The following is a 20,748-nucleotide window of genomic DNA, read 5'->3' as shown; positions in this document are numbered from 1 at the left end:
TCTTTGTGTCTTCAATCCTGCCATACTCCTGAAATGAACATCCTTCTTTACTGAAAATATTGAGGCTCCCTAATTTACAAGTTTATTCATATGGAATTTCAGGGGATCCCAATTGGCCAAACAATCTTGAAAAAGAAGAAAAAACTAGGAGTACTCACACCTGCAGTAATCAAAACATGGTACTGCTATAAGGATAGACATGTAGATCAATAGAATCGAATTGAGAGTGCAAAAACAATGCCATACATCTACAAGCAATTGATTTTCAACAATGTGCCAAAACCATTATATGTAGGGAAAATAGGCTTTTCAACAATGGTGCTGGGACAACTGGATATCTCCATGCAAAAGAATGAAGTTGGACCCTTATCTCATACCATATACAAAACAATTCAAAATCAAAGACCAAAATGTAAAGCTAAAACTATAAAATTTTTAGAAGGAAACAGGTCTAATCTTCATAGTCATGGATTAGGCAATGGTTTCTTAACTATAACACCAAAATCATAAGCAACAAAAGAAAAAATTGATAAACTGGATTTCATCCAAATTAAAACCTTTTGTGCATCAAAGGACACTCAATAAAGTGAAAGACCACCCACTGAATGGGAGAAAATATTTGGAATATCAGATCCTTAAATCTGATAAGGATCTAGTATCCAGAATATATGAAGAACTCAACAATAAAAATACAAACAACCCAATTTTTAAATGGACAAAGATTTGAGTAGACATTTCCCCAAAGAAGCTATACAAATGGCCAATAAGCACATGAAAAGATGCTCAACATCATTAGTCATTAGGGAAATGCAAATCAAAACCACAGTGAAATATCACTTCACCCACTAGGATGGCTGGAATTTAAAAATCAAACAAACAGAAAAATAAAAACAGAAAATACCAAGTGTTGGCAAGGATGCAGATTAAATTGGAATCCATTTGTACATTGCTGCTGGGAATGTGAAATAGTAAATAGTACAGCTGCTGTGGGAAAAAGGTTGGCAGTTCCTCAAAAATTTAAACAAAGTGTTACCATATGCCCCAGCAATTTCACTGCTCGGTATTTACCCACGAGAACTGAAAACATAAACAAAAACTAGCACATGAATGTTCGCAGCACCATTATTCATAGTGGCCCCAAAGTGGAAACAATCCAAATGTCCAGCTGAAAAATGAGTAAATAAAATGTGGTATAGCCATACAATGAAATAATAATCATAAAACATAAAAGAAATGAGGTACTGATACATGCTACAACATGGATGAACCTTGGTAACATGATGCTAAGTGAAAGAAGCCAGTCACAAAAGACCACACACTGTATGATTCCATTTGTATGAAAAGCCCAGCCTAGGAAAATTTGTAGAGACAGAAAGTAGATTAGTGGTTGCTTATGTTTGGGGGCGTGGGGATTTGCGGGTAACAGCTAAGTACTCCAGGGTTTCTTTTTGAATTGCTGAAAATGTTCTAAAATTGTGTTAATGGATACACAACTCTGACTATACTAAAAGCCATTGAGGGCTTCCCTGGTGGCACAGTGGTTAAGAATCCGCCTGCCAGTGCAGGGGACACTGGTTCGAGCCCTGGCCCGGGAAGATCCCACATGCCACGGAGCAGCTAAGCCCGTGTGCCACAACTACAGAGCCTGCGCTCTAGAGCCCATGCTCCGCAGCAAGAGACACTGCAATGAGAAGCCCGCGCACAACGAAGAGTACCCTCTGCTCGCCGCAACTAGAGAAAGTCCGCGCGCAGCAACAAAGACCCAGCGCAGCCATAAATAAATAAATTTATTAAAAGCCATTGAATTATATACTTTTAATGGGTGAATTATAGGGTGTGTGAACCATATGTCAATAAAGCTATTTTAGGGACGTCCCTGGTGGTGCAGTAGTTAAGAATCCACCTGCCAATGCAGGGGACATGGTTTCGAGCCCTGGTCTGGGAAGATCTCACATGCCACGGAGCAACTAAGCCCGTGAGCCACAACTACTGAAGCCCGCGCGCCTAGAGCCCATGCTCCGCAACAAGAGAAGCCACCACAATGAGAAGCCCGCGCACCACAGCAAAGAGTAGACCCCGCTCGCCGCAACTAAAGAAAGCCCACGCACAGCAACGAAGACCCAACGCACCTATGAATAAATAAATTTATTTAAAATAAATAAATTAATTTTAAAATAAAGCTATTTTAAAAGGGACACCATCAAGGAGGAATTCCGAATGATGACATTTGCTTTCTTTCTGTCCTTGGTCACTTGGCTGGGCTCTGGCTATGCTAGATACAGGATTCTTTATGAAACACTGTGTAGCAGAAAGAAAACTGTTACTTTGCTAGTTGTTGCCAAAGTGTCTTTGGGGAATCGAGTATCTTTCCTTAGGAATGAGCCTTCCTAATTTACTTGGGGATCATTTGAGATTCAGAGGAGACAACCAAACCTGGAAACTGCTCTTTGTTGAGAATTTGAGGGCAAGGAAGAACTGAGAAGGGACGTGTTTCTGCAGAAAAGGTGGGAGGCTGGGATACTTTTGGACAGAAATGACCGAGAGACTCAAGAAAAGAGAAACCTGATATTCAGCATTAGATCACCTGCTGAATCACACTGTGATATAAATGTCCCTTACTGTTAGCCCTGAATCAGCAATAAACCTCTGCTGTCTTTTCCGTGTACTATTGAGAAGTTTGAGTTTACACAGTAACGACTTGGCCCCTCCCCCCCGTGTGAAACAATGGAGCAGCTGCAACGTACAAAGCAGAGGACGAGGATTGAGCAGAAATCAGAGCTGTCAGTGGTCCAGGGCATGTGAGCCTCTGAATTCACAGGAATCTTCCAGAAGAGTGTGGCTGAGTGCTTGAATACATTGAATCTATATATTAAAGGACCTTGGGTTACATACGCTTGGAAAGCCCGAGTTTCTGAGTACGACCTATGTTGCAGGGCTGGGTGCATTGATAGGTTACAGGATTTTAAAGGTGGGGGGAGCAGAGAATGTGGACAGCAGGCAAGAGGAGCAGACTCATTGAGACAGGAAAGAGGATTGTCCGCAGCAACAGGAGTGCCAGCAACAGTGGTCAGTATTTGTTGCGCAGGACAGAGAGGCACAGTTTTATGGAGGTTTCTGCTGGCCGACTCTGGAACCAAGCCTACGAACACTGTGATGCTGACACCAGGGAATTCTGGTGAGAAGGCACAAGCAGGAGATCTCCAAGGAGAAGCTTCAGACACCGTGCCCCCCCCCCAAGGCTCTTGGATATGCTCCAACAGCCTTTAATTTACCACGGAGATAAACACCCCCCACTCGCTAGATGTTCGGACGAAGATCCAGTCATAGGGTTTCCTACAGAGGTGAGCCAGGTGTCTTCAGACTTCTGCAAAGTAGAGGATCAAGCAGAAGCTGAGACTTTTCCTAAGTGGGAAGAGACCTAAATGGAAGGGCAGGAGGTACAATCAACTGAGCGCGTGGCTCCTGGTTCATCGGAAGGAGCCATCCGGTTGATGAGGACGCAGCTGGGCGATGGGGTGGGATGGGTCAGGACACATCTGCGTAGACCCTGGGTTTCTACTTCGTAACATGTGGAAGTTGTACTGCCCAGAGCGTGAGAGACTTGCCATGAGGGATCACCAGGACCCGTACATCAGGGACAGGTAGAAGGAGGGACATCAGTGCCCCTCTCACCTGCTTCTCCAGACTGTTCTTTCATTTCCACCACTGGGAAGCTATCCGTCGGTTCCTTGTGTCTTTGGGCGCTCTCTGAAGTTGGGAAGTAGTTAGAAGAGGGAGATTTGTGCTTCCACATCTTCCACCATCTCCGCAGGCCCAGGAGCACAAGCTCCAAAAGCGTGAACAAGAGACAGAGCCCAGTGACCCCAGACATGGTCTTCAGGAAGATGGTCTTCTCCGAGGGCGCGAGACAGACTGCAGCTTATACTACCAAGGCAAGGCTCTCGACGACACGCAAAGGAGCTGGGCATCTTGAACTCGTACAGATGGTACTGCCCCCCCCCAAGGCTGCCCCTTCAAGGGCCAGTCGCACCCCCAGCTGTGCCACGTAGGCCCAGAGCACCCCGGGGCTTCCAGGCCCCAAGGCATCTCGGCTTTTCTCCCCTTGGCGGATCAGGGTCTCCTCTTCCTTCCTCACCTTTTCAGAGTCCCCCCTCCAGTGCCAGATCACATGATACAGAGTGAAACCCACGTAGAGGGCCCCGGGGACAGCCACCAGGGTGACCTGGAAGGCCCAGAAGCGCAGCAGGGAGAGAGGGCGGAAGGCATCGTGGCAGGCGGCCTTGCAGCCCAGCTGCTGCGTGTGCCACATGCACTCGCTCAGCTCGTCGCCGTGGACGCCCGTCCCGCTGGCGGCCAGCAGCACGAGGCGGAACCCCAGGAGCGCCGGAAGCGGGGGGCGTCCCACGGGGGTGGAGTGCCGGCTCCCCTCCACCAGCAGCCGCCCCAGGAACCCGCCGCACATCCCGTTAGGGAGCAGAGGACAGCGGTGGGCGCTCGCTGTCCTGTGGGAGGAGCGCCGGGCCAGCTCTTCACTCCCGATGCAACGGTGACCAAGGCACGCTTCCCTGCTCCTCTCCTAGGACCTGGCTGATCAAATACCATGACCTGAGGGCGCCTCTTCCCAGTTAACGGAATCATCTATAAAATATTCATAGTGAGTGAGTGTGGCTGTGGCTTTCTCTTCTGTCCCCCCTCCTGTTGTAGGGCCTTAACTATACTTACACCCCTACTTCCCTATCGATACTTTTGAGCTTTGAGCTTTTTCGGCTGGCAATAAGATACTGGAATGTCCCCCCTGGGCAGAAACCGTTCCGAGCAAACAAGTATGGCGGGGGATGAGACCTCGAGCAAACCAGTATGGCGGGGGATAAGAATGATTAAGCCAGAGTTTAAAGGTCGCCCTAGCCAACCATAACTCATGTGACTCAACCCCCCACCACAAAAACACGAAAATGTAAAGTAGGCATCCGACAGCCAACCAATCAAGGAACTAGAGCCAAGTCCCCACTCCGGTCCGGAACAAACAAACCAATGAGAAAAAAACCCTTGCTATATCCACACTTTGCATAATGAAAAATGAAAGCTATAAAATGTATGTGATTCCGCTTGGGGGGGGGGGGTTCCTCTTCGGCCTCCTGCGTGAGGACCAAGGAACCCCGGTGCACCGGCTCCTAATAAACCTCTTGCGTGTTGCAGCGACTCTCGACTCTTGGCGGTTCTTGGGCGAGCTGGGATCCCTCGGAGACCGTTCAGGTCTAACACTGTACTGCTGGAGGGGAGAGGAACTCTCGGCCTGCCTGCGGGGAGACCAGGATCCGTCTTTGTCTCTCTCTCTCCCCCTCCCTCCTGCTCCTGCTTCCCAAAGGCGAAATAGTCAGAGCCCCGAGTCCTCTGAAAACCATTGCCTCCCTAGGGGATGGCTGCTAGGTCTGCTGCTACTGCCAGTGTCACCCGAGTGAAATCAGTGCAGCCCCCGGGAGGGGTGCGCGCTGCCTGGCCGTCTGCTTTTCTCTGGCTTCAGGCCCCCCAGGCGCTCACAGGTGTGTCGGCCGGGCCCCCACCGCAGTGGTGAGACTGAGGTGAGGTGAGGTTAAGGGGCTTGTTGGGGATCCAGTGAACAGAGCGAATGTCAAGGCTTCCTCTAGTCTGATGTCCTTCAGACCTAACGAGCTTAGGAAAGGAGGATACTTTGAAGAAAACCCAGCAGAATCTACTGGTTAAACGTAACGGTGTTTGGGCCAAAGCCCGAGGTGACTGGATCAAAATTCAAAATTCAACTCCGCTTTGTCATTGCTCCATTGGGTTTCTGCCTCCCTCGCGGGGAGAGGTGACCGTGCTCGAGGACAGGCTTCAGAGATTCTTCTGTCCTCTGGACAAAATGCCATGACGCTACGAGCCCAGTTTGCCGTCTTCTTCTCTGTCCTCCTCAGCAGCCCTCCTCAACGCCAAGCTGCCCTGCCGAACCCTCCCCCTTCAGCCCAAACTCTTACATACCTGGTTCCCCTCACTCTCAGAAGACCATACAGAGCTCTTCTTCCCCAGAAAATAGACTCATCCGGATAGCATTGTCCCCATGAGTCCCCCTCATGGTTGTTATGAGAATTCAGTTTTAAACTATATACCCAGGAGTGGAACTGATAGGTCATATGGTAGTTGTATTTTTAGTTTCTTGAGAAACTTCCATACTGTTTTCCATAGTGGCTGCAGTATGCATATGGATGCGTCCTTAGGGCCAGGAAACTCTGGGCATACAGGCCATTTCCAGCACAGCCACATCTCCTTCCATTCATCTGCTGGATGTCCTATCTCCTGCCTTTTTGGTTTATCAGTCGGGAATCCACACACTGGGGCCCCTGTCGCTAGGCATGAGATACAGGAGGCAGCACCCTCACCCCTTTCCCCTGGGGAGAACTAACAACACATCTCTTTCCAAGGCAGCGTCCCTCCAGAGTTAACCCTCTCTCCCTCTGATTTCCAACAACTCTGCCATTGTATACAACTTAGACGTGGGTGTAGAGTTCGAATGACATAACTTACTTATTTGGTTTTCCTCTGAAATATTGCATTTTAGACTAACAAACCACTTTAGAATGTCATATGTGTTGTATTTTCTAGAATATTCCCTCTTGAAATCCCAGTCCAAATTTCCAATATCTTGTTACACCAACATTTTATTTAGTTGCTTAATAAATGATGGATATTCTAAGTGCTAAATGGTTATTAATTCACACTTCATAACAACTTCATGAACTAAATACTGTTACTGCCCTCTTACAGAGGAGAGAAATGAAGAATAGAGAAGTTAAGTAACTTGTAAAAGGTTGACCAGCTAGTAAGTAAAGGAGATGGGATCTGAAAAAGCAATCTGGCTGCAGATAACAGACCCCTAAACACTACCATACTCCTAGCCTCATCATATTTCAAATTACCAGCCTTTAAAGACCTTTTGATGGTAAATCCGCTATAATTTCATACCCTCAAGAAAATAAAAGTCCTCTGTTGGCATTTTCTCCATCTTAATGTCTAGCTATGCCATCAACCCTGGATTCCAAGCAAAAACTTAGGTGTCATCACTGACAACTTCTCCTTCATTGAGCACATCTTATCATTCTACTAGTTGTACAGATTTCTGCCCCATGAATTAAGAAGGTGCCTTAGTTCAAGACTGAGTTACCAGGACTTCCCTGGTGGCGCAGTGATTAAGAATCCACCTGCCAGTGCAGGGGACACGGGTTCGAGCCCTGGTCTGGGAAGATCCCACATGCCGAGGAGCAACTAAGCCCGTGCGCCACAACTACTGAGCCTGCGCTCTAGAGCCCGTGCTCCACAACAAGAGAAGCCACCGCAATGAGAAGCCCACACACTGCACTGAAGAGTAGCCCCCGCTTGCAGCAATGAAGACGCAATGCAGCCAAAAATAAAGAAAGAAAGAAATTTACAAAAAAAAAAAGACAGAATTACCAAAATGTCACCCTAGTGTCGCTGTTTCTAGACTTGTCCACCTCTAATGCATTCCTTGCGTTGCAGACAATATTTAATTCAATTCTTATTTAGATTTACCAACATGTTTACCAGTTTCTTTGCTCAGTGTTGCTTCTTCAATTTTATGCCTTCCTCCGGATTAAATCTTTTTCTCCTTCTCTCTCTCTTTTTTTTTTCCCTTGGTGACCGTGGTCTTAACCATTTTTGTGTTCATTTTAGCAGTGTTAAATATATTCACACTGTTGTTGTTCAGTGGATTTCCAGAACTCTTTCGTCTTGCAAAACTGAAACTTTGTACCCATTTCTACCTGCCCTCAGCCCCTGGCGATCATCATTCTATTTTCTGTCTCTATGAATTTGACTACTTGAAACCCCTCATATCAGTGGAATCATAGAACATTGTGACTGGCTTATTTTCCTTAGCATGATCTCTTCAAGGTTCATGCATGTTGTAACATCTGTCAGAACTTCATTCCTTTTTAGGGTTAGATGATATTCCATGGTGTGTATGTATGTGCCACATCTTCTTGATCCATTCATCCACTGATGGACAGTTGGGGTGTTTCCACCTCTTGGCTATTGTGAATAATGGGCTATGAACATAGGTGCACTAAATTTTCTTCTTGAGGTACAACCTTTAGTATTTCTTCTACTAGGGAACTGTCTAAGGGTAAAGTCTCTTTTTCTCTTTCTTTTTTTTAAATTGAGGTATAGTTGATGTACAATATTATACAACATAGTGATTCACAACTTGTAAAGGTTATATTCCATTTATAGTTACTATAAAATATTGACTATATTCCCTGTGTTGTAAGATATATTCTTGTAGATTATTTATTTTATATGTAGTAGTTTGTGCCTCTCAATCCCCTACCCCTCTCTTGCCCCTCTGCCCCTTCCCTCTCCCCACTGGTAACCACTAGTTTTTTCTCTATATCTGTGAATCTGTTTCCTTTTTGTTAGATCCACTAGTTTGTTGTATTTTTTATTTTTTATTTTTTATTTTTATTTTTTTATTTTTTTTTTTTTGCGGTATGCGGGCCTCTCACTGTTGTGGCCTCTCCCGTTGCGGAGCACAGGCTCCGGACGCGCAGGCCTAGCGGCCATGGCTCACGGGCTTAGTTGCTCCGCGGCATGTGGGATCTTCCCGGACCAGGGCACGAACCCGTGTCTCCTGCATCGGCAGGCGGATTCTCAACCACTGCGCCACCAGGGAAGCCCTGTTGTATTTTTTAGATTCCACATGTAAGTGATATCACACAGTATTTGTCTTTCTCTGTCTGACTTATTTCACTTAGAATAATACCCTCCAGGTCCATCCATGTTGTTACAGATGGCAAAAATCTTATTCTTTTTTATGGCTGAGTAGTATTCCATAGTGTGAGTATGTGTGTGTGTGTGACATTTTCTTTGTCCATTCATCTGTTAATGGACACTCAGATTGCTTCCATAACTTGGCTATTGTAAATAATACTGCTATGAATATTGGGGTACATGTATCTTTTTAATTAGTGTTTTCATTTTTTCTTTTTTTTTTTTACTATATACCCAGGAGTGGAATTGATAGGTCATATGGTAGCTCTATTTTTAGTTTCTTGAGAAACTTCCATACTGTTTTCCATAGTGGCTGCACCAATTTACAGTCCCACCAACAGTGCAGGAGTGTTCCCTTTTCTCCACACCCTCTCCAGCATTTGTTATTTGTAGAGTTTTTAATGATGTGTTTGCCCCTTTTAAAAATCTCCTTCTCCCAACCCTCCAGGGTATCCATCTTCCTAAAATATATATTTATCATACCTTTATTTTTTTATACTTTTAACACGTATCTACTTTGTTTAAAATCTGTTTTTAATGTTGCCTGTTTTTACTTTTTATATATGTGGTGGAATTATACAGTTCTGTGATTTCCTTTTTGCCTCTGTATTATATATTTTTAGACTCATACATGTTAACGTGGGTATGAATATAAGTAATGCTCACACATGCAGTTGAAGTCCATTAATTTTCACTGCTGTGTAGTTCTTCATTGTTTAGATAAACCACAATGATTTATATGTTCTAATATTGATGATATTTGGGTTGTTTCTCGGTTTTGCTATTTCATCAATATTGTTATGCACATTTCCCATACATTTCTATATCTGCACCCATGCAAGATTTTCTTTAGCGTTTTCATCTTTGAGGAATTACCAGAATGTAGGCTAATGTTAGATAGAATATACCCCATCCTATAAGGCAATGCCTAACAGTTTTCTGTGATCATGCCCTTTTTATTTTAAGTTGCATTTTTCTGAATATTAATGAAGTTGATCTACTTTTCATATGTTTGGGGGCCATATGTGCCTCCTTTTCTCGCCTAGAGTAGACTGGGTAATGCCCCCCAAGATATGCACATCCCAATCCCCAGAACCTATGAATGTGGCCTTATATGAAAAAGGGACTTTGCGAATGTGGTTAAGGATATCGTGGGACTTCCCTGGCGGTCCAGTGGTTAGGACTCCGCGCTTCCACTGCAGGGGGCACGGGTTCAATCCCTGATTGGGGAACTAAGATCCTGCATGCCACTAGGTAGGTGTGGCCAAAAAAAAGGAAAAAAGTTAAGGATCTCCAGATGCGGACATTTCCATGGATTGTCTGGGTGTGCCCAATGAAGTCACAGGGTTCGTTATAAGAAGGTGGCAGGAGGTCAGAGAGTACAGTGGGAGATGTGATGTCAGAGGCAGGAGTCTGGAGTGATGTGTGGAAGGGGCCATGAGGCAAGGAATGCAATGGGGAAGTGTCCTCTACTTTTCCAGACTTTATAGACTGACTTCGGTAAGAAAAGACCTGCACCTGCGGTGAGAGCATGGTGGAGTGTGCTGTGACCCCATATTACATACAGGCCAGGAGGAGAGAAAGAGGAGTATGTTTTGCAAGATTCCTATACTGTGTTGTGAAATGGTCTGATATCACTTGAAGGTAAACTGTGATAAGATGAAGATGTACAGTATAAAATAGTCAAAAAAGGATTGTAGCTAACAGGCAACAAAGGAGACAAAATAGAAATGTAAACATATGATCAATTCATCCAAAAGAAGGCAGAAAAGGAGGAAAAGGGAATAAAGCATATCAGACAAATAGCAAACAAATAGCAAAATGGGAGGTTTAAATCTAACCATATAAATAACCACATTAAGTGTAAATGGTCAACCCACTCCAATTTATAGGCAGAGAGACAGACTGAGTAGAAAAGCAAAACCTAACTATATGCTATGTACAAATAACTCACTTTATTTTTAAAAAATATGTATTTATTTATTTATTTGGTTGTACTGGGTCTTAGTTGCGGCATATGGGCTCCTTAGTTGCAGCTCAAGGGCTCTTTAGTTGCGGCTCGCCAGCTCCTTACTTGCGACACTCAGGCTCCTCAGTTGTGGCATGCAAACTCTTAGTTGCAGCATACATGTGAGATCTAGTTCCCTGACCAGGGATCAAACCCCGGCCCCCTGACTGGGAGTGCACAGTCTTATCCACTGCGCCACCAGGGAAGTCCCGCCAATAACTCACTTTAAATATAAATTCACACATAGTTTAAAAGTAAAAGGATGGAAAAATATACTTTGCTAACATTAATCAAAAGAAAGCTTGGGGGCTTCCCTGGTGGCACACTGGTTGAGAGTCTGCCTGCCAATGCAGGGAACACAGGTTCGAGCCCTGGTCCAGGAAGATCCCACATGCCGCGGAGCAACTAAACCCGTGCGCCACAACTACTGATCCTGTGCTCTAGAGCCCGCGAGCCACAACTACTGAGACCATGTGCCACAACTACTGAAGCCCACGCACCTAGAGCCCGTGCTCCGCAACAAGAGAAGCCACCGCAATGAGAAGCCCGTGCACCGCAACGAAGAGTAGCCCCTGCTCGCCACAACTAGAGAAAGCCCGCGCACAGCAACGAAGGCCCAACACAGCCAAAAATAAATAAAGTAAAATAAATTTTTAAAAAAAGAAAGCTTGAGGGACTATATTAATATCAAATTAGGTTTCATAGCAAAAATATTACCAGGGATAAAGAGGTCATTCCGGTATTATAAAGGGGTCAATTCATCAAATCCTAAGCATTTATACACCTAATAAGAGAGTTAGGTGACTATCAACGAAACAAAGTTTCAGAAAGGTTGAATCACTTGTGAAGGCCACTCAGGCAGTAAGTAGAAGAGGCAGGATGGGAACCAAGGGTGAATCTAGGGTCCAACTCTTTCCCCCTCTCAAGGAGGAGCCACTGAGCCAGGTGCCTACAGCACCTCTTTGCTGATGGCATGTGATCACCTCCTTGGAAACAGAGAACTGTGAACCCGCCATTCGGGGCTATGCAGACAGTCCAGCCACAGTGACCAAAGTCCTTGACTAACTGTCTGTAATGGGGGTGGGAAGTGGGGGGATACACAGGACTCGGAGAATAGGCACATTTTTCAAAGTTGCCTGGATTTCTCCTGATTCCTCAGTGGCTCCATTTATAAGTGTCCACAGTGCCTGGGTCGGTGTGGGTATCAGGGTAGGAGGTTAAGGTTGGTGCTGGAGGCTGTGGGAGGGGGATTGACATCTAGGGGGGGCCGTACATCTCGGCCACTAACTGTGAAGTAAGTGAGAAACGCACCTTTATTTTATTTTATTATTTTTGCGGTACACGGGCCTCTCACTGTTGTGGCCTCTCCCGTTGCGGAGCACAGGCTCCGGACGCGCAGGCTCAGCGGCCACGGCTCACGGGCCCAGCCGCTCCGCGGCACGTGGGATCCTCCCGGACCGGGGCACGAACCCGTGTCCCCTGCATCGGCAGGCGGACTCTTAACCACTGCGCCACCAGGGAAGCCCCACACCTTTATTTTAAGCTTTTGAGATGCAGAAGGGTTTTTTTTTTGATAACTCGGTTTGCCTTTCACGATTAATGCATGAACCTTCCTCTATTTTCTGTGCCCCTTCCGTATTGATTCCCATTTCCACTTTGCTGTCCCGCAAGTGCCTCCGAGGCTCACGGCACCTGCTGAGGGGGCGGTTAGCCTCTCTGGACCCTTGAGCACGCAATCCTCTCGTGCAGGATCTTAAAACCCATCAGTCACAGTTCTTTCTTAGGCTAATGGGCCGCAGCTGCGGCTTTCCGGAGGCTCAGCGGGAAAGGCATTTCCGCCCTAGGGCGCAGGCTCAGTTGCAGCTGCAAGTTATCGCCAGGAGAGGGCGCTGTGTGTCCAGCTAACGGGCTCGCAGAGGTTCTCCCTGCAGCTCTAGGAACCTGCAGGGCTTGGCCGGGAGCCCTGGGTGAGAGGAGAGAGGAGGGCATCTCTCTTCCACTGTATTTGTTGATCCCTTTTATAATTATGGGATCATCTCACTCCGTTTTCACATCTATTCCCCAGCATTGCCCCCTGGATGTCCTGAAGACGTCTCAGAATCACGAATCCCAATTCCAGCAGGACCTTCCCCACTCCACCCCACCCCCAAAGAAAACCAAAGCTGCTTTCCCTCTTCACCATCCTCGTCTTCTCCCGCCTCCTGCTCCTTCACCTCTGGGTTTCTCCTCCCAACCTCCCAAGCTAAGGTTCCTGTCCCCTCCCTTTCATCCCCGGCAGCCTAGATGTCACCAAATTATGCTCTGACTCGGGCCCTTTTCTCCCGCAGACTGCTCCTGTCTTGCTGCACCTCCATCAATTATTCACAGTCCTCACAAGTCTGTCTCCTTTCCTAACATGCTCGATGCTCTGACAACACAGGTAAGATCACGTCATTTCTCTCTTAAATGTCAAGATGAGGTGGAAACAACTCAAGTGTCCATCAAAGGGTGAACAGATAAACAAAATGTGATCTATCCAAACGATGGAACATTATTCAACTTTAGAAAGGAAGGAAATCCTTACTCATGCTGCAACGTGGATGAACCTGAGGACATTCTGCTAAGGAACAGAAGAGCTTGGCTTAATCCAGTACTGGCTGTTGGACCCGGAGACTTCTTGTCTGACTTAACTTCACTTAACATAATGCCCTCAAGATCCCTCTATGTTGTCAAAAATGGCAGGATGTCCTTCTTTCTCATAGCTGAATAATCCCATATACCAGAAGAAGATAGATATCGCATCGTCTTTATCCATTTATCCCTAGATGGACACTTAGGTTGTTTTGGTATTTTTACTATGGCAAATAATGCTGCAATGAACAGGAATGCAGATATCTCTCTAAGATCCTAATTTAATTTCCTCTGGATATCTACCCAGAAGTGGGATTGCTGGCTCATATCATAGTTCTATTTTTAATTTTTTGAAAAACCTCATACTGTTCTCCATAGTCATTGTACCAATTTATATTCCCATCAACAATGCACCAGGTTCCCTTTTCTCTACATCCTCAACAGCTTTTGTTATCTCTTGTCTTTTTGATAAAAGCCATTATAACAAATGTGAGGTAATATCTCATTGTCTTTTTTGAGGGGGGGGCTGCATTGGGTCTTCATTGCTGCGTGCGGGTTTTCTCTAGTTGCGGCGAGTGGGAGCTGCTCTTCGTTGTGGTGCGCGGGCTTCTCATTCTCTTGTTGCGGAGCATGGGCTCTAGGCTTGCGGGCTTCAGTAGTTGTGGCACGAGGGCTCAGTAATTGTGGCTCGCGAACTCTAGAGTGCAGGCTCAGTATTTGTGGCTCACAGGCTTAGTTGCTCCATGGCATGTGGGATCTTCCCGGACCAGGGCTTGAACTCGTGTCCCCTGCATTGGCAGGCGGATTCTTAACCACTGTGCCAACAGGGAAGCTCCTCATTGTCGTTTTGATTTGCACTTTCTGGATGATTGGTGATACTGAGCATCTCTTCAAGTACCCGTTGGCAATTGTTATGTCTTCCTTGGAAAAACGTCTATTCAGGTCCTCTGTCCATTATACAATAAACAGATTATTAGGTTTTTGATGTTAAGTTGTATAAGTTTCTTATACATTTTGGATAGTAACTCTTTATCAGATAGATGGTTTGCAAATATTTTCTTCCTTTCCATAGGTTGCCTTTTCATTTTTCAGACTTTTTTCTGCAAAAAAGAATAAAGAACTGAGCAGTTCTTTATTTTAATGCAATCCTACTTATTTATCTTTGCTTTTGTTGCTTGTGCTTTTGTTGTCATCTTCAAAAAAATTGTTGCCGAGACCAATGTCAAGGAGCTTTTTCCTTGTGTTTTCTTCATTAGTTTTATGGTTTTGGGTCTTATATTTAAGTTTTTAATCCATTTCAAGTTAGTTTTTGTGAGTGGTAGAAGATAGGGGTCCAGTTTCATTCTTCTGCAGGTGGTAATCCAGTTTCCCAACACCATTTACTGAAGACACTCACCTGTCCCTACTGAGTCTTTCTGATGAGAGGCAGCCCCGGGCAGCAGAAAGTGCACTGACTGTGGTGGCACAGATCCGGGTTCTGACCCACTCTGTCAGTGAGAGGCCCTGAGCCCTGAGCCACGGAGAACTTTCTCCAGGTTGTTTCCTCCTCGTCTGCGGGGAGCTAGGATGATAACCCACTGTGCTCCAAACCCTTAGCTGAAACAGGCCTGAATACATTTAAGGGGAGTTTCTCTTGCACATAAAAGTTCTGGATTTGATTTCCAAGTTGTTCCTTTCGATTCACTTTGCTGCCCCTGGAGTGGATCACACGCCCCGGGAGACAGGTCTTGCCTGATCTGGCCCTGGTCCTCTCCCCCCACCTGCGAGTCTGGCGAACCACTGAGGTGTGGGGCCTCCTGGGTCCTAGAGAGGACGCCTCTCCAGGCTGACGCCGACTTACTTCCGGCCTTTGTGTGCCGCAGTCGAAGGCGTCCCGGGGGATCAGTTCTCCGCGCTCCCGTCTGCTGGGGTACGCGGTGAGGCGTGGCTCTGAGGCCCCCAGGATGAAGGCGTGGGTTACCGGGTTACGCGGTGCCAGTCTCGGCCTGTGGGGCCCAAGAAGGCCCGGCGGCCAGTTGCAGGCACCACGTCTCCCTTCCTACCCTCGCATTTTGGGTGTTGCCCTCCTTTTGTGCTCCCAGCCAGCCCGGGGGGACTTACGGAGACTTGGGGCGGGAGCGGGGTTAGGTCCGAGGTTTGACCCCTCGTTCTGGCCTCCTTGGAGCCAGCCTGGCAGCGGAGTTCAGGCCGCCCCCGCCCCCTCCCAAGTCCACAGAAACTCCTTTTGAAAGGACCCAGTGGAAAGTCGAGGTTGTTGAGCCGCAGAACACACGCTGGATCCCTCGGCTTTGCATGTTCTTTATTCTTCCACATGCACTTAATCAGCCGAGCACTGGCCTGGGTGTAGGGGGAATAAACATCAGACTACATTTTTGCATTTCCCGAGCTGGGCGCTCTAGCAAGGGAACTGACGAGTGTTGTCGATATAATGTGAGAGAAAACCGAGAGATGGAGAGATACCGATAAAGAGCTGCAGCGGCTGAGATCAAATCCTGCAGATTTTGCAAAGTGGGGTTGGGGCGGGGGTGGTATTCGAATGAGAGTAAGAATTGGATCTGTGGCACTGCCCTACCAGCCAAGGATATTCCGGATAGAGCTGGTGCAACAGCCTAAAGGTGAAAGGGTGGGGAGAACTGCAGAGAGCGGTAAATATTTCAATACCATTCTGGTAAATGTTTATTCTGCACTGGGTAGTGGAGATTAAAGAATGTGTGGCCACAAATCCCTGCTCTAGAGATTTCTTCTAAAAATAGTGAAAGTGGTCCAAAGGTACAAATTTTCAGTTACAAGACATTCTGGAAATGTAACGTACAGCATAATGACTATAGTTAATACTGTGTTATATATTTGAAAGTTGCTAAGAGAGTGGATCTTAAAAGTCTGCATCACAAGAAAAAAAAATTTTTAACTATGTGAGGTGATGGTATTAAGTAATTGTGGTGGTTATTTCACAATATATACATATTATCAATCGTGTTGTACACCTGAAACTAATACAATACTGTATGTCAATTATATCTCAGTAAAACCGGGGGAATTTTTTTAAATAAGAGGGGAAGGTAGCTTGACGGAAGGGCTGTGAGGAAAGCTTGAGGCTATAGAGTTAGGGAGACATGGGCTAATACACAAAGATTAGGGACAAGTGTGCATAAGCCTTTCCAAAATAGAGCATGTGGCCACCGGAGCTAACAGGAGGAAAGAAGGGGCGAGTACTGTTCTGGATTGCCCCGCACCTTGCTGAGTTCAGCTTCATTGATGTGCTTTGCTTGCAGGCACTGGTGCTTTAGCAGCTCAAAACAGTAAACTGAGAAAACTTCTATATGAAACAAAAGGGCTTCACTTTATACTAATATGGTTCCTCTGTTTACCAAGTGAGCATGCGCTTATTCACATTCCAGAAACGCAAAGTCTAGGTAAACAATCTGGTCACTGATTTCTTCTGGTCCTTTTGTAACGCCTCAAGCTACACTTTTCTTAATTTATCAGGAGGGGATGTGATGGATGATAATCATGGTTCTATTGCAGAGACTCACAATTATCAGAAATTGGGGAACCATGTGGGGGAAAAAATGGGGTGGCGTGGATGTGATTGAAATATACACGATACAGGTAGTCCTCAAGTTACGAGGGTTCAGTTTACAGATGTTCTGTATGTACAGTGGCTGGATGCACCCTGCCTCCTTCTTGCTCCACCCTCCCCCACGCTACCCCACCCCTAGAATCCACCACTCCTGAAGACGCTGACCAGAACCGCAGGAGTTAAGGCGGAAGGACACGTGTGATGAGGCATCTCAGGGAACCGTGACTCACTGCCTTTTCCCGCCGCTCGCTGCTTACCATTAAGTTATGCCGTCTCACACCCTTTCACAAGGGTGCAAAAGCTCCCTCTTTACGTCCCTGCAACAGGCCCCTATCTTTCATCATTTGCCTTTTACCTTAAAAGACACACTGTCCTTAACACAACCTTGTAAATCAATTATACATCAGTTTAAAAAAAAAAAAAAAAAAAAAAAAAAAAAAAAAAAGGGGTTTCCTGGTGGCGCAGTGGTTGAGAGTCCGCCTGCCGATGCAGGGGACACGGGTTCGTGCCCCGGTCCGGGAGGATCCCACATGCCGCGGAGCGGCTGGGCCCGTGAGCCATGGCCGCTGAGCCTGCGCGTCCGGAGCCTGTGCTCCGCGACGGGAGAGGCCACAGCAGGGAGAGGCCCGCGTACCGCAAAAAAAAAAAAAAAAAAAAAAAAGAGGAGGCCATAAGTATTAAAGTGAAATCACATGGGTGCCACCAGCACTTCAGTTATTTGAAAGCCCAGATACCTCACTCAGAATCCCCCCAGAAGTAATCTCTTTTTTCAGTAGTTCTGTAATCCTCGAACACTAGCATGCAAACTAATATAGCATTTCTAACACAATTTTATTGTTTTCCTTTTGTACTTCTGTGCTAGAATTTCTACTCATTTTCACTGCAGGTACACAGGGTTTTATCTACATGATGTTTTACCTAAACTTTTGTGAGAGCATAACTGATGTCTACAGCACTGCTTATTTGGGAAAATAAGCTCCAAATTCCCAAAAGCCAGTCTATAACAGGACTATTGGAATATATTGTTATATGTTAGAGATAACCATTTACATGTTAGTGTTTTACTCTTCGGATATTTATTAATTGTTGTAAATAATTTTTCTGCATTCAATCCCCATTTATTGACCTTTTGCTAATATTTTCAGAAATAACACTTTTAATCATTCTGCATGGAAATCTTTCTAAAATTTATGACACCTGCCTGTGTGTGTGTGTACAATTTAATTCATTTTTCTCTGACTTGGTCAACATTATGAATATCCTTTACACAATGACGCCTTCAGGGTTCTTTGCCCTACAGAAAACAGTCTAACATAACTTTCTTAGCTCCACCGTACATTTCTTTTTCTTTTATTTATTTATTTATTTATGGCTGCGTTGGGTCTTCGTTGCTGCACCCAGGCTTTCTCTAGTTGTGGCGAGCGGGGACTCCTCTTCGTTGCGCTGTGCGGGCTTCTTATTGCCGTGGCTTCTCTTGTTGCAGAGCACGGGCTCTAGGCATGCGGGCTTCAGTAGTTGTGGCGCATGGGCTCAGTAGTTGTGGCTCGCGGGCTCTAGAGCACAGGCTCAGTAGTTGTGGCACACGGGCTTAGGTGCTCCACGACATGTGGGATCTTCCCGGACCAGGGCTCGAACCCGTGTCCCCTGCTTTAGAAAGTGGATTCTTAACCACTGCGCCACCAGGGAAGTCCTGTACATTTCCTTTAAAAGAAAAAGTAAACAGAAGTCTCATATACACAGATAATTTGCTCAGACAATTAAATGGGAATCCTGCTTTCATGGCAGTTCTTATAATAGTCTCTGAAGCTTTTTAAGTTATTTCTAAATGACTCGAGAAGTCTGAATTTGTTTAAAATGGCATTCTTGGCACAATCCTTCCCATTCACCATTTTCAAGACATGGTTTAACACAAATGTTTACTTAGTTATGTTCAAAGAGGAACTCTAAGCCTGCTTAAGAATAAAAGCTCGGGCGGGGCTTCCCTGGTGGCGCAGTGGTTGAGAGTCCGCCTGCCGATGCAGGGGACACGGGTTCGTGCCCCGGTCCGGGAGGATCCCACGTGCCGCGGAGCAGCTGGGCCCGTGAGCCATGGCCGCTGAGTCTGCGCGTCCGGAGCTTGTGCTCCGCGGCGGGAGAGGCCACAACAGTGAGAGGCAAAAAAAATAAAAATAAAAGCTCTATCCTTTGCTTGGGGCTTTGTCCTTATTACTTCTGCAGGCTGCCCTGATATTTCTTATCCCATGTATGTAGTAAACGTATTTACCGGAGTGAGGTGATTCATACACACTCGTTTTCCAATTTCCTTTGGGCAATGGATAGGAAAACATCATTTCCTGGATCCACTCTGTCCTGTCATCACTTATCCCTCCTGGTCCCACTTGGAACATCAAAACACCCTCTTTCTGGGAGCAGGTCTGTAATCACAGTCTGTTCTCAACCACTGGTTCTGCTGCTGCTAGGGTAGGACGGGAAGAGGGGTGAATGATCTTTCAAGGAAGTCCCCTTCTCAATGGCTCTGTCTGTGGTAGAGCGTTGCCCAGTGACGAGAAATGCTACGCCACCAAAGGGTCCATCCCAGAGGACTAGACTGTGCCGAGCCTTGGTTTTGTCGGTTTTTTTTTAAGTGGAGACTTCAAACTCGCCCTCCCACCTCTCCTCCCATCTCAATGAAGAGTCGATGAGAAAGGACAGATGAAAGCACTGTGGAAACTACAGAACATTAACATATGTCACAGCCACAAGGCATTAAGCATCTCTAGGAACCACCCATGGTACTAGATGCTTTGTAGTCACGATAGGATCTTTTTTTTTTTTTCTTGAAGACTATAGTGTTTTTGTTTAACTGCATCGATCTTACATGTTTTCTTTGTCTCATGCTAAAAATCTCAGTTCTCAAAGAAATCAGTATAATCATTCATTTACTTTATCCCGTGATACACAAAAACTATGGAATGCTTCACGAATTTGCATGTCATCCTTGCTCAGGGGCCATGCTAATCTTCTCTGTATTGTTCCAATTTTAGTATATGTGCTGCCGGAGCGAGCACAGGATCATTTTTAAAAGTCAGAACAGTTGCCAAAATACATCAGCTGCAGAGTGGCAGAGGCTAGTCTGTTCAGGTTCAAAGCTCAGGCTCTTTTCACTAAAATCCTCCAGATATAGGCTCCTACTGTGCTCACATTATAGAACAGGCCCCAAGCCATCTGGAAAACCCATGGGCTCTATGCGTTAGGGGGAGTTTTGCTGCACAATATTCAAGAGGAAAACTGAAGTGTTTAAGACAAGAGGGTAGTATGGTCTTGCGTTCTGGAGATAGCCAGAGATGCTGGAATATTCTTTACCCCAAATTTTGTCTTCTTCATATTATCCATATAGATGCACAAATGACAAACGACATGGAAAAACAGAAGGACTTGATTGGTTTTTTTGAAAACAACGACAGCAAAAAAATGTTTTTCGTTTTTTAAGAAATGCAAAGGAGTCCTTTTCCACTGGGGCTAAAATGTTTTCTTTCTGTTTTGAGAACAGTTCAACTTATCACCTGAATACAGGCATGTATTTTACTCTTTAGAAAAATTCTGGAGCTCTCGCTTCCTGCCCCAGAAATACCCGGCTGCTTCTCAGTCCCGTGCTGGTGTCACCTTGGGACCATCCCCACCCCACATATGTTGGATTTCCTGCTTCTGGATCCCCTTTCTCTCCTGATGACTCCTCATTTTGGTGGAGCGCACTCTTCTATAAGCATCCTGAGAT

The 20,748-nt window shown here is 45.8% G+C and overlaps 1 protein-coding gene and 1 non-coding gene across 2 annotated transcripts; both read right to left on the bottom strand.

Moving 5' to 3' along the window:
- Positions 1 to 3,631: 3,631 nt before the first annotated feature.
- On the bottom strand, positions 3,632 to 4,462 carry GJC3 (gap junction protein gamma 3). The gene is given in 3 exon segments (XM_059036815.1): positions 3,632 to 3,901; positions 3,903 to 3,998; positions 4,001 to 4,462. Coding segments are annotated over 3 exon segments (828 nt in total).
- Positions 4,463 to 19,934: 15,472 nt separating this feature from the next.
- Positions 19,935 to 20,041, bottom strand: LOC131741921 (U6 spliceosomal RNA). Its single transcript, XR_009331274.1, has one exon. It is a non-coding gene; the product is annotated as a U6 spliceosomal RNA (small nuclear RNA).
- Between the last annotated feature and the right edge of the window lie 707 nt (positions 20,042 to 20,748).

The sequence above is a fragment of the Kogia breviceps genome, chromosome 14 (assembly GCF_026419965.1).
Source record: "Kogia breviceps isolate mKogBre1 chromosome 14, mKogBre1 haplotype 1, whole genome shotgun sequence".
In the NCBI taxonomy this organism is placed as follows: domain Eukaryota; kingdom Metazoa; phylum Chordata; class Mammalia; order Artiodactyla; family Physeteridae; genus Kogia; species Kogia breviceps.
This window is presented reverse-complemented; position numbering and strand designations above follow the sequence as displayed.